Source organism: Tupaia chinensis, unplaced genomic scaffold (assembly GCF_000334495.1).
Source record: "Tupaia chinensis unplaced genomic scaffold, TupChi_1.0 Scaffold000394_1, whole genome shotgun sequence".
Lineage (NCBI taxonomy): Eukaryota > Metazoa > Chordata > Mammalia > Scandentia > Tupaiidae > Tupaia > Tupaia belangeri.
The window spans coordinates 3,178,564-3,193,283 of record NW_006159896.1 but is presented as its reverse complement, the minus strand read 5'-3'; the positions used below and the strand labels follow the sequence as shown (position 1 = coordinate 3,193,283).

General features: G+C 54.3%; 1 protein-coding gene across 3 annotated transcripts in view; it reads left to right on the top strand.

The window, feature by feature from the left end:
• MVB12B (multivesicular body subunit 12B) overlaps positions 1-14,720 on the top strand; it is a 195,176-nt gene that overhangs the window by 169,026 nt on the left and 11,430 nt on the right. For all 3 annotated transcript variants that reach the window (XM_027774056.1, XM_006154109.3, XM_006154107.3), the window contains exons 8-9: positions 231-286; positions 2,681-2,740. In XM_027774056.1, the coding sequence (XP_027629857.1) occupies positions 231-286; positions 2,681-2,740 (116 nt within the window). The remainder of the gene's footprint in view (positions 1-230; positions 287-2,680; positions 2,741-14,720) is intronic.

The window sequence follows — 14,720 nt, the reverse complement described above, 5'->3', positions numbered from 1 at the left end:
CAGACTCTTGCCCTCACATCTGGTGATCAGGAGACACCGAAGCATCTGCCTCCCTCGTCAGGTGTGTTTCTCGGGAACAGGACGGCACCTGTTGTATCCCCATAGCTTCCACTCACCCATGCCGGGCCTGACCTGGCGAGACAGTCACTTTCTCGTACTGTCTGTGTTGTTGTCTTACGTTACTCATCACTTGTGTCTTCAAGCCATTATCTTTCTTTCTTCTTTCGCAGCAATGGATGGTGTGCCTTTCATGATTTCAGAGAAGTTTTCCTGTGTTCCAGAAAGTGTAAGTTCTATGCACAACTGCCCCGCCCTTCAGTTCCCCCTGCCCTGCCCTGCCATCTTGATTTTGCTGCTAGTTAGGGCTTCTCCAATAGCCACCACACTCCCTGCCCCGTGGGAATCACTTCTGCCAGCCTTTCCCTCTCCCACTGGATGCTGAGCCCTGCACCCTGATGGCAGTGACTTCCCAAGAGCCAGCCGGGTCGTGCTCATCCCCCGGCCCATCACCTAGTGCCTGCACATGATAGGCACTTGAGAGGTAAAAGAAAGAACAGGTGAAGGATGGAAGAAGAGACAGACAAACAGACCAGCTCACATGCACCAGTGGGACGGCAAATGAGCCAGCTGCACCAGTTGGGAATGGCCTCTGTTTCCCAAGTTCAGCTTAGTCATTTTGTTCGCTTTTACTTAATGATAATTTTCCTGCAGAGAGGAGGCTGCCTCTTTCTGCAGCAGTTCCTGCATCCTGTGCAAACTGTGTGCCCCTCTCTGACTGGGAGGTCTCTGTGCAAGTGCCACATGCCTCGTAGCTGGGGGCTCCCGCCCACACCAGGCCATATACACGGGCATGCCCGACTGAGCCCTGAGCCATCTGTAGTGGCAGAGGGGCTGAGTACACCGGCCGGGCTGACAGCTGGAGTGCCCCCCCCCCTCCAGGGCTCCTGGGGTCCTCTGAGATGATGCCTGCCCCAGATTGCAGCGGGTCTCCCTCTGCTGTGCAGGCCTAGTCCACGCGAGCTCAGGAACTCAGCCTGGTTCACATCCTTTCTGCAGAGTTTGCTCTGAGGAGCTAGCACACAACCGTGAAGGCCCCTGTTTGGGCACCAGTGAAAGAATCCTTCAGTGTTTTTCTTGGACCCAGCTTAAAACCACCCGGCTCGCGATTTGACCTGCTCTGTAGTTTCCATTTCCATGAAATATAATAGGCCTCCTCTGAACCCTCCCGGTAAGCAGCTTAATCTTGAAAAATGCTCATGACGTGACATCGGAGCTCGAGTAACTTCAGCCGGCTCCACTTGGCTGCGTTGCCATGGAGACACTGGCACCTCTCCCGAGGTCCCTGGGAGAAGCTGCTCTGTCCTGCTTCCCAGCTCCAATTGGGAAAGTTTAGTGGGATAGTTAGAGCCTACTGATACAGCAGCTGGACCTCTGCCGACCCGGGCAGCAAGGGCAGGCCAGACTGACAGAGCAGCCCTGGGAGAAGAGCGGCTCCCTCGACAGCCCTGTCGCAATATTGTCCTCAGAGCGTGTCGCTGCTGGGCACTGCCAACTCAGCAAGCACTCAAGACCACAGCCAAACCCTGCACCCAGGGTGTCTCCCTTTTAGTCCCCCCGACCGCCTGGCCAAGACGGCTCACCGCTGCCTTTAACAGGCCGGGAAGTGACGAAGTGGTTTAACTGCAGCTGCATCCCAAAGGGACGCTGGGCTGTTTTGATCTGGGTCCTTTGGATTCTAGAGCAGCCTATTTCTACCAGGAAGTCCTGGCTGCTCCGTGACTCCATTTCTACAGCTGGGCTGCTCGGCGAGGTTCAAAACCCCGTGGCCCAAGGTTCTGTTGAAGACCCTCAGGCTCTACCTGTTCGACCCAGGCTGCCAACTACCCACCTGGGCTCCAGGAGGCGGTCACGTACCTATCTTAGGAATACAGAGCACCAGTGTGCCCAGAGGTGACCTGGACTGGGGGCCTTCCAGGCAGAGTGCCCTGCACCCACTGCACTCCAGCATGGGCTTCCTGGGCCTCCAGCTCCCGCTTAGACCCATGCATGTTTGGTTTTTCATGCCATTTTCATGTTGAAAAGCCAGCACTTTCAATGAAGGTCCCATCTCAGTGAAGTTACAGAAGCCCCCACTGAAATGCACCCTTCGCATTTTTCACCACCTTTGCTTTGTGAAATGGTTAATAATAGAAGGTTGTTTCATTTTCCGTTTTCGAAGGCCCAGAAGTCTCCCCAGCTCAGACCCACCATCATCATATAGATGCAGTGGTCAGCATGGCCCCTGGTGACAGCCTTGGGCACCTCCGACCCCACAACTGCCCAAAGCAAAAGCAGACCCTGTCCATGTTGTCCTTTGGCCGAGGGAGAAGAGGGCCGATAACCAGCCATGATCACGGTCTTCCAGAAAGGCCCATGACCCTCCTGGGTGTTTCAGACGTGTGACCAAGCACAGTCACGCAGCACCAGGGACCAACCCCATGACGGCACGTTTCCCTGAAGCCTGTTCCTTGTTACCTGACTGACGACCAGAGAGTCACGCCAGCAGTTCTGAATATTCTAGAGGGAAGGGGGTGGGGATATGTGACCACCTGCCCTGGTTTGAGATTTCACAAACGTCATGCACAGCCAATGTGAAGGCATGTTTTCCGGTGTTTTAAGGTGACTTGATCTCTATTTCCAGATGCAGCCCTTCGATCTCTTGGGAATCACCATCAAATCTCTGGCAGAAATTGAAAAGGAGGTAAGTGAGCTGCCTGGGGTCGCGCCGGTGGGCCTGGGCTACCCCTGCTCCCCAGAGTCTCTTCTCCCTAGGGAGCTGTCTAGGAGGGTACATTTTGCTCAAATTTGCTTCTTAGAAAAAGGAGTACACTTGTAATGTTTTATTACTTCCAGTCAAACAATGGCCAACATCTTGTCTTTTCTGAGTACCAAGGTTTTAGGTGACAAGTGGAACGATCAGTTCTGCTCATTTTTAAAAAACGTCTCAGCTTTCAGAAGGTGGAGCTGGGGGCTGGGTGTGGGGGTGGCTCTCATTCTCCCCCTCTTTTATTCCCACCACAAAGGGTTTGGGGAAACCACTAGGTGCGTCATGGTTTCGAGAAAGCATCGGTCCATATTCTGCTGTGCTTAATAAGCTAGACCAGTTGTCAGCCTGGTTTAAAATAGTGTGGACATTTTCCTAATTAAAATGAGGGGGCGTAGCAGGTGGCACCGAGGTTAAGGTGGCTGGATCCCACATGGTTGATTGTGTGATTCGAGTCCTGGACCCGGCGGCTTGAAAATCACACCAGGCACATATAAGCGTGTGCTGCAGATCCCGAGAGGGGAATGGAGGAGAAGGGATTGCGGCATGGCCATCCCCCTCTGAGGGTGATTTCTCACTCCTGTCCTCCTCCACCCCATGGCCCTATCTCCACAAGCACACGCACCATTAGCAATTTTTTAAAATGAGAAAGGAAAGAAGGAAGAAAGGAAGGGAGGAAGGAATCCAAGATCGAGTAGAGAAGAGAGCTCTGTGGGAAGAGGGCTGGGGTTATGGACCCGAGGCGGCAGGCAGGCCAGCGGCGCTCTACCGCTTCCCAGAGACAGCGCTGGGGCCTGTGTCCCTCGATGTCTGGGAAGTGGTTACAGAGTCACGTGCAGGCAGCCAGCTCTCCTCTGAGGGGACCGTTTGTCTCAAAGATGGAAATGGTAGAACCATTTCAATATTCTCGGTTCCTTTGGGTTTTCTCTGTGTACCTAGCTAGCAGAAGCAGTTAGCGTTATTGAAAGGAGGCTGGAATCCAGGCAAATTGGATCGATGTAGTACAACACATCTCTAAGCCTGTCATAACAAAAACAAGACAAAAAGGCCCCCTTTGTCTTTGGTTTTCAGTAAATCATAAAAACCAACCTGTCATCTATAGTTGTTTGGGCTTCTGTGTTTGCTCTTGTAACTTGGGAAATGCCTCGCTACTACTAGAAATGCAGGTGCACATGGGATTTCACGTCTGCCCTTCTCAGAACCAAGGTCGCTGTGGAGGGTTCAGAGGGCCACCTGCTTCAAATGCGACCTATGTGTGGGGCCCTACACTGGCGGGGTCCTGGCGTGCACATGGAAGGCCTTTGAGGGTGGCCTTCTCTGACTGCAGGTGGTAAATAAGGCAGGCTTGGAACCATTACAGACAGACAGACAGACATCTGCAGCAGCCCAGCTCCGCTGACAAGGCACAGGCCACACCCCTCCACTTAACGGGGATGACAGTAGGATGTCTCCGTGTTCTGTGGATGCTGAATGAAGGCCTGGTGCAGGCCGCAGGCTCTCCATTGCGGCGGGTCAGGGCGCCAGAGGAAGGGGCGGCCATGGGAGGTCGAGCTTCCTCCCCTCCACCTGGCTGGCTCACCTGGGGCTGTCAAAGTAGCACCATTTACTTATTCAAGCTCCGGCCAAGGGCTCAGCTCTGGGCTCAGGCTTTGCATCCGTCATCACTAGTTCTCAACCATACCTCATGGTCCTCAGTCCTCCCCTCTTCATGGGACAGAAACAGACTCTGAGAGGTGAAGAAACTCGCCCAAGACAAGATCGAGGCCCAGTGTGTCATCCTGCAAACACTTTCCACAATGACAGATCATCGGTGGTCCATGTTCCACCCAGAGGTGCTCTGCCCTGGGCTGGTGGGGACCATGGGGCTCAAGCGGCCTCTTGATCTTGGTTCTGACCCAGGGTGGGCCTTTGAGTTACCTAGATGGGGCGAAGAAGGGGAGGGCCCCAGGGTAGGCCGGGCGTGTGGCCAGAAGTCCGTAATCCTTACCTCCCTTCCCGACTCCGAGGTTAAAATCTGCCCTACCATGCATCTCACCAGGACGTGTGTCCTGACATCAGGGCCCTGGGTCCAGGAATGGCTGCCCTGAGAGGCACACAGCCTGGATGGGGAAGCGAGCCCTGGCGTCGGCCACCGGGGCTTGGAGCTCAGCCCTTCCTTCAACCTCTTGGAGCCTCCGTTTCCCTTTCTGAAAAACCAGGAGACTAGTGAAATGCTTTCCCGTAGTATTGATGGGGTGGAACCCAGAATGTCCTGTAAATGGCTTAGCCAGTGCCTGCACCGTTCCTGCTCCGTCCCTCGTGGCCGCGTCACCGTGTCCACACTCACCGTTGCCCTCCTCCTGTCTGCAGGTCCGGGCTGCGGTCAGGCAGCTCAGACCCATTGGCATCTCGCAGCTCTGTTGCTGGTGGCCAAGGACCACCACCCCAGGCGACAGAGCCCACCTTTGTTTTCTGTTCGTGGCGGAGGTTGTCTGTTGAGGTAGGTTAACATCGACCTGGGGGATGGGGAGCGATGGAATGGCTGACGGGTGTAAAACCGAAGCAGGCCAAGAAGGCGTGCGCAGGAGTGTCTCAGGAGCTGAGACCGAGGAGTCCTGGCATGGCACCCGAGCACATCTCGTGCCACCAGTGCATGGCCACCTGCACTCTCGGGCGAGGACCCTTCGGCAGCAGTGTCAGAGCCTCTTCTCCAGAGACCTCAAGTTGCTCCTCTGGCCACAGAACTCAGCGTCACCCATGGGGGACCCAAGGCAGAGCTGTGCCGTGGCCCCGGGTCTGTGCTCGGAGGCTCCCGTGTGTGGCTGGAGTAGGCTGCTGCCCTTTCCAGTCCCAGTCCACCCGCCCTGGGTAGGGCCTGACACAGAGCTGGGCTGGTCTTGGATATTGCTTTGCTCTCTGTAAACCTTTGGGTCAGGGGCCCAGAGGGTGGCTACAAGCCTCCCTGCCACCCTGAGTGCCACTGGGGTCCCACCCGGTGCTGAGGCAGGGAGGGCCCGGCACCTGCCAAGACGCCACCTCGCGCAGGGCAAGCACTGCCCGTCTGTCTCCCCCACACACCCTGTGGAAGAAGGCAGTCCCCACCCAGTTAACAAGAGAGACCTGGACTTGGAAAGTGACCTGCCAGGATCCACAGCAGTGATGGCTGTCACTTGTAATGTCTCAGGGCTGAGAAGAGGCCGAGCGTGACCTTGGCTGAGCAGACAGCAGTCTCCATCCATTGAAGGGTGGCCTCAGCATCTCTGCGGAAATGTATGCCCCTGAAGGTAGCGTGTCCCTCCAGAATGAGGGCCAGTGTGCCATCCTGCCAGGTTTATTTTTACATGTTTTTAGAGAGAGATTTTTGCTATAGGGTGTGTGTGCTCACTAGAGAAACAGAGAGATGGAATGGAAAAATCACCCCCCATGGGGGATGACCATGCCACAATCCCTTTTCCTCCATTCTCCCCTTGGGATTTTGGGCATACACGCACGTGCGCCTGGTGGGAGTTTTAAACCTTTGCCACCATTTGGCCTTAGGGACAGTGCACCCTGTGCGAGCCCCGCGGTCCTGATCGCTTTGAGTGTGGTGGTTAGGGACAGGAGCAGGGGCCTCAGATAAACTCCAGCCACCAAGGACACACACCAGAACCAGCCAGGGAGAGCTGCCCCTGGGTCTGCGCCATAGCCAGGACCCCGGCAGACCCTAACCTACCTGACCCAGGAGCTGGCACTGAGGAGTTGATGGATCGGGACAGGGTCCCCTGGCTGTGGGTGGCCAGTGCACTGCCAGACCCCAGAGCCTGGCAAGCTGGAGGGGAAACTGGAGGTCAGGGAGCAGGGGTGGGTGCTCCGGGAGCCCACGGCGGCACGTCAGCCCAGGATCTGGGTGTCTGCAGGGACAGTGTGGGCTGTGTGCACAGTGGCAGCGACACGCTGTTCTGGAGAGGGCATGTCCCAGTCTGGTCCCAGTCTAGGGTACTGGGCCTCCTCGAAGGTTTGACCCTGGGCACACCCCTGCCCACCTCCTGTTGTGGCAGAGGCCTGACTCCCGCCCAGGCGCACACAGAGCAGGCACGCACCTCCAACCGCCCAGCACTGCTCGGACGACTCTGCACCATGCCACGGGGTGTCCCCAGGCACTGTTTGCAGCACTAGGTGTCACAGAAGGCCCCGCAGGAAGGGTGTATATTAAAGTGAAATCAGTATGCACTCCCTCGGCAGACTTCCCGGAGTCGCTGGGAAGATGCAGCCCCTCCCAGTTGGGATCTGCCGTGCAGGGGCCGACATTACAGGGGCTCCAGCTCCACCGCCCTTCCTCACAGGCTGCAAAGACAGCTTGGCAGCAGCCTTCTACCCAAGCCAGCTTTGGTGGCCTCCGGCCTCCTGCCACCCATGCCCAACCCCGCTCAGAGCAGGGCCCTTGCCATCCTCCAGGGTGGTGTATCAGTCAGTCGGAGGCGTGAGAAAGTGAATTTTCGGGCACCTCCCTCAGCCGCAGAGGTGACCATTGCAGCCATGGGGCAGCCATGAGAAGGTTTTCTGGCACTGTCCTGCCCTGTCCCCAGCCTCAGTCTCCCCTCTCCGTGGGATGGGACGGCTTCCACTTTGGCTCTGCAGGAGGGTAGTGAGTGGCCCTGTGGGGCTCTTGTCACACCGAGGCCCTTACCATCCTCCCTGCTGCCTGAACAAAGGTTCTCTGTTCGGAAGCCACGGAAAATGTAATTTTGCAGCCCACCTGTGATGAAGCGTCTTCTCTCGGAGAGAGGAGATGGGCATATAAATATTCCCCGTCTCCTCCGCTCCTTATTTCCCTTGTAAGCTGTTACCCCATTTCTCCTTCTGATGGATTCCCCATCGCAGCCGGGGTGGGAGCTCCCGAGCTCTGCAGTCCCAGCCGCAGCATCGGAAGTAATTCCCACGTCTCATTTGCCTTTTTCTCGGGGCCTGTGTATTCTCTGTCCCGCCCACTGCCCCACCCTGACCAGTAGCCAGTCTGTCCCGAGCCTCTCCTCCCTTACTGGGTGTCCTCATCTCAAGGAATGGTGGGCAGGAGGCCTGGTAGATTTGTAGGTTGTAGATTTCACCCTGCTCTACCCGCAAGCCTTTAAAATTGGAGCACACAATCTCAGTGATGGAAGGGTGAGAAACCCAGCCCCCCATCCCAGCTCCATGCAAACCCTCGTCCACCAGCTGCTGGCCTCACACGGAATCCGCAGTGCCCACCTTCAGCAGGTGCCGCCCTCGAACCTGGCAGCAGGAAACCCTCATTAGCCTACCACACTTCCTGGTGGGGCAAACAGCCTCCATTTTCGCTCGACTTTAAAGCCAAAGCTGAGGGAGAGTCTAATTAGTAAAGGGACGATCTAGTATTAATCACTCCCTTAAAATTGACAAGGGAGGCAGTTCATTTAACCACTTAATTGCTACAGGTTTTTATGGGCTGCTGTTTGCAGACATATTTAATGAAGAAGTTATAAATCTAAGGGAGCTTAAAATTTTAATTTTATACCTAAATATTTTCCTTGTTCTCATGTTTGTAGTCAATCCTCAAGAGTGTAGTCACGTGGAATGTTCTTTAAATGAACATATTTGCTAACTGGCGTGATTTCAGTTTTTAAAACATTGGTTCCAGCAATTAGGCATTTTTTTCAGTTCCCAAATGACTAGAGAAATTCGTCTTGATTATAATTGCTCTTAGCCACGCATATCTAATTTGTGTCTTTTTAAGTGTTAATTAGTAAACAGTTTGAGCTGACATCTTTATGTGTTTGTGTGTTGAAAAATGGGGCTTATTGCTTATTTAGCTTGGGGCCAATTCCAGTAGCATGTACGTCACGACATGGAGGTGAAATTAATGAAAATACACTTGGCAGCGCAAGGTAAGAAGAATTTTTGAATCCAACTTTCGGACGTCCGCTTGGCGTGGGCTTCCGCGGGCTCCTTCAAACAGGCTAGTTTAGGGTGGGCTGGGGACCTACATCTTGCAGGAAGAAAGTGAGGGAGAAGATTTTCGTGTCCGTAATGAAATGGCAGAGCCCCAAGTTTATAAATGCAAAATGTTCATATCCCTGCACAATCGTTCGTTCTCCTACTTTCGGAAAGCTTATTAAACGGGAACGAATTCTGTGGAGGGAATCGTCGCAACCACAAATTTGTGATCCCTTTCCACCATCTAGTGGTCGCGTCTTAAACTGCAACAGGATATAACCTTTTTTCCTCCACGGAGTCAGCGTTGTTACCACCCAGCATCATTTTTATTTATTTTCCAGTCGGAAAGGAAGTGTTTTGGTAAAGAAAGAGGCCTACCTCCTTTATCAAATACAAATTAGCTAAAAACGTAGAAGGTAACCTGCTTATGTGCTTCCAAGACCCAGCTGAGGCCTGACAGCTGTCACAGGGAGTCGAGATAATTCCAGCCCCAAATACACAGACCTGAGGAGTGAGTTAAGTAGGTGCCTTTCTGAAGGCACTAAAGAAGCCAGGGATGGCTTAAAAGGGGAGTTGCTCGGGGGTGGGGGGCACCATTTCCCAGGCTTGAGGAGTCCGACCCCAATGTAGGGACCACAGTTTAATGCGGCAGACAGGCGGCTTCTCTTCCCGGAAACTGCGAGGACTTCGGGCCGTTTACAGTCTTCAGCAGCTACCCTGCAGATCGGGATTGTGAATATCCAGTTTTCCTGGGCGCACGAAAGTTGCACGTGTTTATAAAAATGGAAACATGACAGAAACCAAGTGGAAGGTAGACGTCCCCCCACCCTCCGCTCCTTGGGCACACACGGACCCGTGCACACATGAAGCAGTCACGTGTGTCCACCCCGACGTTCTGCAACTCGCTCCCACACTCGCCGGTCTGTCTAGCGCGTCTTCTCGGGCCAGTTTGCAGATCTGCCTCATTCTTTTCAGTGACCTCGCATTGTTGCTGCTTATTACGCCGAGATTGATCCAGCCAATGCGCTATTGACTGGCCTTTGAGTTGGTCCTAATTACTCGCTGCCACGCCCTGGCAGTGGGCTCCCCTGCACACATGCCTTTGCTCCCTGGGTCTTTCCTTAGGAGGATCTTCAAGAGGGGCTTCAAAAACTTCATGGAAATGCGTATCTTGAAGAAAACAGGCGTGGACTTGGGAATCCATGGATCTGCCCCACATAATCTCACACTTTAGTTCCATTTTCCCACACTTTGAGGTTCCTGCGTATATTGCGATTTTGCTCCCAGACGGGTGTGCCTATTTCCATCCGATGGCGCCTACATCCTTACTGTAGCTGAACATCACCGATAGTTTCAATGTTTCATATTGTTTAACTCATGATTTTTAACTACTTTTAAAAGAATTATTTACTGGAACCAGCAGTTGGCGTAATGGCTATGTTGCTGGACTCCCACGTAGTCGACCACGGTTCGAGTGTGGGACCCAGTGGCTTAAACTCACGCCCGGCGCATGTGCGTGCGTGCCCAAGATCCCAAGAGGAGAATGGAGGAGAAGAGATTGTGGCGCCATCCCTCTGGAGGGTGATTTCTCTCTTTCTCTCTCTCTGTCTCTATCTTCTGGCAAGCGGATGTGTCCTATAGAAAAAAACCTCTCAAAAAAAAAAAAAAGAATTATTTATTTAATTTTACTTGTTATTATTTTTTTTATTAATTTCACCAGACAGACAACAGAGAGAGAGAGAGAGAGAAGTGAGAAAGCAAGCTACCAGGTCCGAGACGTGATCCGTGGTCAGCCATGTGGGAGTTCAGCACCTTAACCACCACGATTTTTAACTACTTTTAAAGTTGAATTGGGCCAGCTCCATGGCCTGGTGATTAGGGCAACTGGATCCCATGTGGCTGACTGGAGGGTTCTAGTCCCAGACCCAGCAGTTTGAGAGACACACCAGGCGTGCACGCATGCATGCCCAAAATCCTGAAAGGAGAGACAGGTGGAGGAGGATGATTGCAGCGTTTTCTCCTCCCGTCTCTGGCACAGCTCTGCACCCCTCTGCCAAACAAACAGAAAGTTGGGCATCCCGTGCGTTTGCCGGCGTTTGTTCTCCTTGTGACTCTCCTCGTTCTGCTCTTGGCCGGATTGTTTTCCGTCAGCGCATTTACAGTTTTTAGTCATTCTTAAGATATCTTGCTGCTTTAAAGGTAGCGACCTTTCCTCTATCATTTGTTCAAATACGTGCACACACACACGTGCACACACACACTCACTCGAACAGTCATGTCACCTTATTAACAATGTCCTGTGCTATACAGAAGTTCCCACGTTTCTGTATTTTCATGCTTTGCTTTATTTATAGCTTTGAGTCGTATTTAGATATAAAAACATTCACACCTATTTCCTCCTACTCTCTTATATTTTAATTTTAATATCTTAAAGTAGCAAACGTCCCACTCCCCGTGCCATCTGAAATGTCTTGGAAGGTGAGCACCAGAACCTGCTCTGTCTCGTCCTGAGGTGCTGGCCAGCTTTCCCGACCCTGGTTTCTCCCTCTGTGCCTTTTAAATGCCACCTTCACATTTGCATATATAAGTGGATCCACGCAAGTTTTTCTGGACTGTGTTCTGGTTTTCGGTTCTGTGCTATTACCATCCTGTTCTGAATCTTACATCTTTATAATAAGCATTAACGTCTGGTGAGGTTAGTCCCCTCTTTTTTCCCCTAGAATTTTCCCAGTTATAGTCACATGATTATTTTTCAGAATCTTTTTTTTTATTTTGGGGGGAGGGGCTTCCGAAAACCCCATTCTAGGTTTTTGTGAGAACGGCACAGAGAATGCAATGAATGAGCAAGAGCAAGGAGTGCCTCATTTATCCGCGGCGTGGTCTCCGTGCCACTCGGCAGAGTGATGCTTTGCTCTCTCGGAGGTGCCACACGTGTCATTTTGGGTAGTTGTTAGGTGTCTTATGTCCCTATGGCTCTGAGCGGGACCTGCCTTCCGTTCTGTTTTCCGTCACTTCTGCATAAAGAAGCCTTGACGTTCGCGTGCACTTTCGGGGCTGCAGGCTCACGGGCTTCTGTTTCTGTGATTTTCAGTCGCTCTTCGTCCATTCCCCGGGCATGTGCAGACCCCGAGGGGGGTCTGCCTGTGCACCTTCGTGTGACACGCCACAGGCACCTCCAGATCCCTGGGCCTCCTGGTCTTATCCGTGTCTCTATGGAAGCTTCTAGCTTCGACACTGACCCATTTGTTTACGTGTAGACCTGTCTTGTTTTCTTTTTATCCCATTGAAAGAATTAGCCGTCCATTCCTATTTTCCCAAATGCTCGTATCGGGAGAGGCTGGCGGCTTTTGATAAACGTCTGTTACTCATCTACTGAGATGATCCTGTTTTTCTCCTCAGGCTATTAATGGGGGGAGCATGTTAGCAGAGTCCCTAATGCACAGAGCCTGTGAGTCCCCCACCTCTCCCCACCGCCCTTTTGGGTTTTGTGTGGGCAGTGAGGTCAGCTGAGCGGCCACCGCCACCCAGGCTGTCCCCACGGTGGCCCAGAACATTTGTCGTGCAAGGGAGAGAGCTAGGTGGGCCTGCAGGTGCTGAACTGGAGAAGAGGTTTACAGCAGGAGCCCCCGCCCGCTCCCACGGTGAGCTGTACGTGGCTCGTGCAACACGGAGGTCGGGGGAACGTTCGGTCTCCTGCAGGCCCTTCGCAGGAGGGTGTTTCTCTCCTTTTCTTATGGCTTTGAAAACATTTACCCCGCATGTCTTAAGTAAATATTCCCCAAAAAGGTACTATTAAAAGGTTTGCTGGCAGGTACCTAAAAATGAGCTTAGGGCCAGCTGGCAGCGTGATAGTTAAGTCACTAAAGCCCACATGGCTGACTGCAGTTCGAGTCCCAGACCCAGCAGCTTGGAAAACACACTAGGCGTGTGTGCATGCGTGCCCAAAATCCTGAGAAGAGAATGGAGATGGAATTGCAGTGTGGCCATCCCCCTGGGGGTGCTTTCTGATTTTCCCTCTCTCTGTCTCTGTCTCTCTCTGCTGAGCATGAGCCTGAAGATAAGACAGAGAGAGGGGAGGGCACCTTCCCAGGTTGGAGGCCCCAGTCAGCATATTTCAGTTCTCCCTCCGGGGATCTAGGAGGAAGTGCACATACCACCTCTGCAGGTGATATTCAGGTGAACTCACCTGAACTCGGCGATGTGGTCTCCCTGAGGGGGAGCCCCAAGGCTGCTCACGGCACCAAAGCGGGGTTTATTCAGCAGCAAAGGCATCTGTGTCCCCTCCCCCCAGAGCCCTGGTCCAGAGCAGGACAGGCTGGACATGCAGGACGGTCAGTGAAAGCAAGACACGCAGCCTTAGTCACCACTAAACGAGCCTGCACCCAGTGCTCTTGATAGACCTGCCCCAGCAGTTTCCACGCCCACTCGTACGAGTCACAGGTTCAAGAAAGGGCTCCTTTCCTCGCTTACTCAGCCCCTCCTCCCGCACACAGTTTGCTCACAGGGGTGACAGTCTGCCTGTGGGGCAGCGTACAGGGAGTGGTGGGGACTGTGGCAAACTGGGACGTGCATGCCTCTTCAGAGGGAGCAGCCTCCACTCACTAGTGCGAGGCCGATGCTTTATGAGAACCAGGGTCTGGAACTATCGTTCCCAATTTTTTTTTTTTCCTTCCAATAAAATCTAGGTAACTCTTGACATCTCGTAAAACGTTTTAATGTCAACTTCTCTACACGTGTAACTGTCTGTAAATATGACACAGGCCAACACCATGGGCCTGCAGCTTGCTCATGGTCTGTGTGGAGACACAGGTGACGCCGAGACTCAGTTTCACCATTCGTAGCGATGCCTGCTGTGCAGTCAGGCCCTAGGCTCTGTTTGACACACACCAGCTGTCCCACTGGCCCACCATGGCACTCAGAGGCCCTGGGGCCGAATGGACATTCTGCTAAGGCCGCCAAGGTTCCCCTGCCCCAGAACCTGCTCTGTCACCCGCCCGTTCAGGTGGTCCACCACACCCAGCCCATTCATTCACTCACCTCCGGGCCTCAGAAGTGGCCACGCCTCCATCACCACACTGCACCTGGGAGACGGGAGCGCTGGGATGCTGCCGAGGCCTGGGGGTGGGGTTCGCCCAGGTGCTGGGATCAGCTCCTCACAGGAAGGGGAGCACGTCCCAGGATGGTACCCCTTTAGCTGTGGGCCGTAGGGGCCTAGGACTATGCGACTCAAGGGACAGAGACCCATACTCAAGGGCATGGGTGCTGATGGCCCTTGGCGAAGGCTGCAGGGAGGAGCTGGAGAGGCCCTCACTGGGAGCCCCTCGCTGGGAGCCCCTCGCAGGACCGGCTCCGACCTCACCAGGGCTTCCCCCACTCGCTCGGATCCTAGCGGAAGGTGTGCATGAGCTGAGAGTGCCCTAGGGTGAGAGGGCTCTGGGCCCTGGGAGGCCAGAGGCTTGGGGTCAGCAGTGGTGTCCCTCAGTGTCACCGCGCCCCCCACTCCGGGGGAGTCCAGGTGTGGGACCAGAGGAGGGGAGGGGAGGAGGTGCTGCTGAGCACTGAGGAAGCAACCTGGGTGTGCCACGCAGGGGCAGGCCTGGATCCTGAGGCCCTCACTCACTCCTGCGGGCCACGCTGGGGGGCAGGGGCAGGTGGCACCCAGGGAATCCTGGCCAGCAGGGGCTGTGCCAGGCTGACGTGGGGACCCTAGAACCACACAGGTCCTCAGACACACCAGCCAGCAGGGCCCCAATTTAAGCCTCACGTTCAGGGTGAGACCCCAGCTCCAACTGGGGCCCAGGGCTCCGCACTGCTGGGCACTGCTCCGATGAGAGCCAGCAACCACTGGTGCCAGGACGGAAGCACAGAAGTGATTCCCCACCTCCACCCACACCCAGCGCCTCCCCTGAGTGGCCAGCGCCGCCTCCTCGTTTGGCGTCCCCACCCTGGGATGGGCAGCAGGACCAGCCTCGCAGGGCATTGAGGTTCCAGCCTTCTCGGCCCTGGAGGT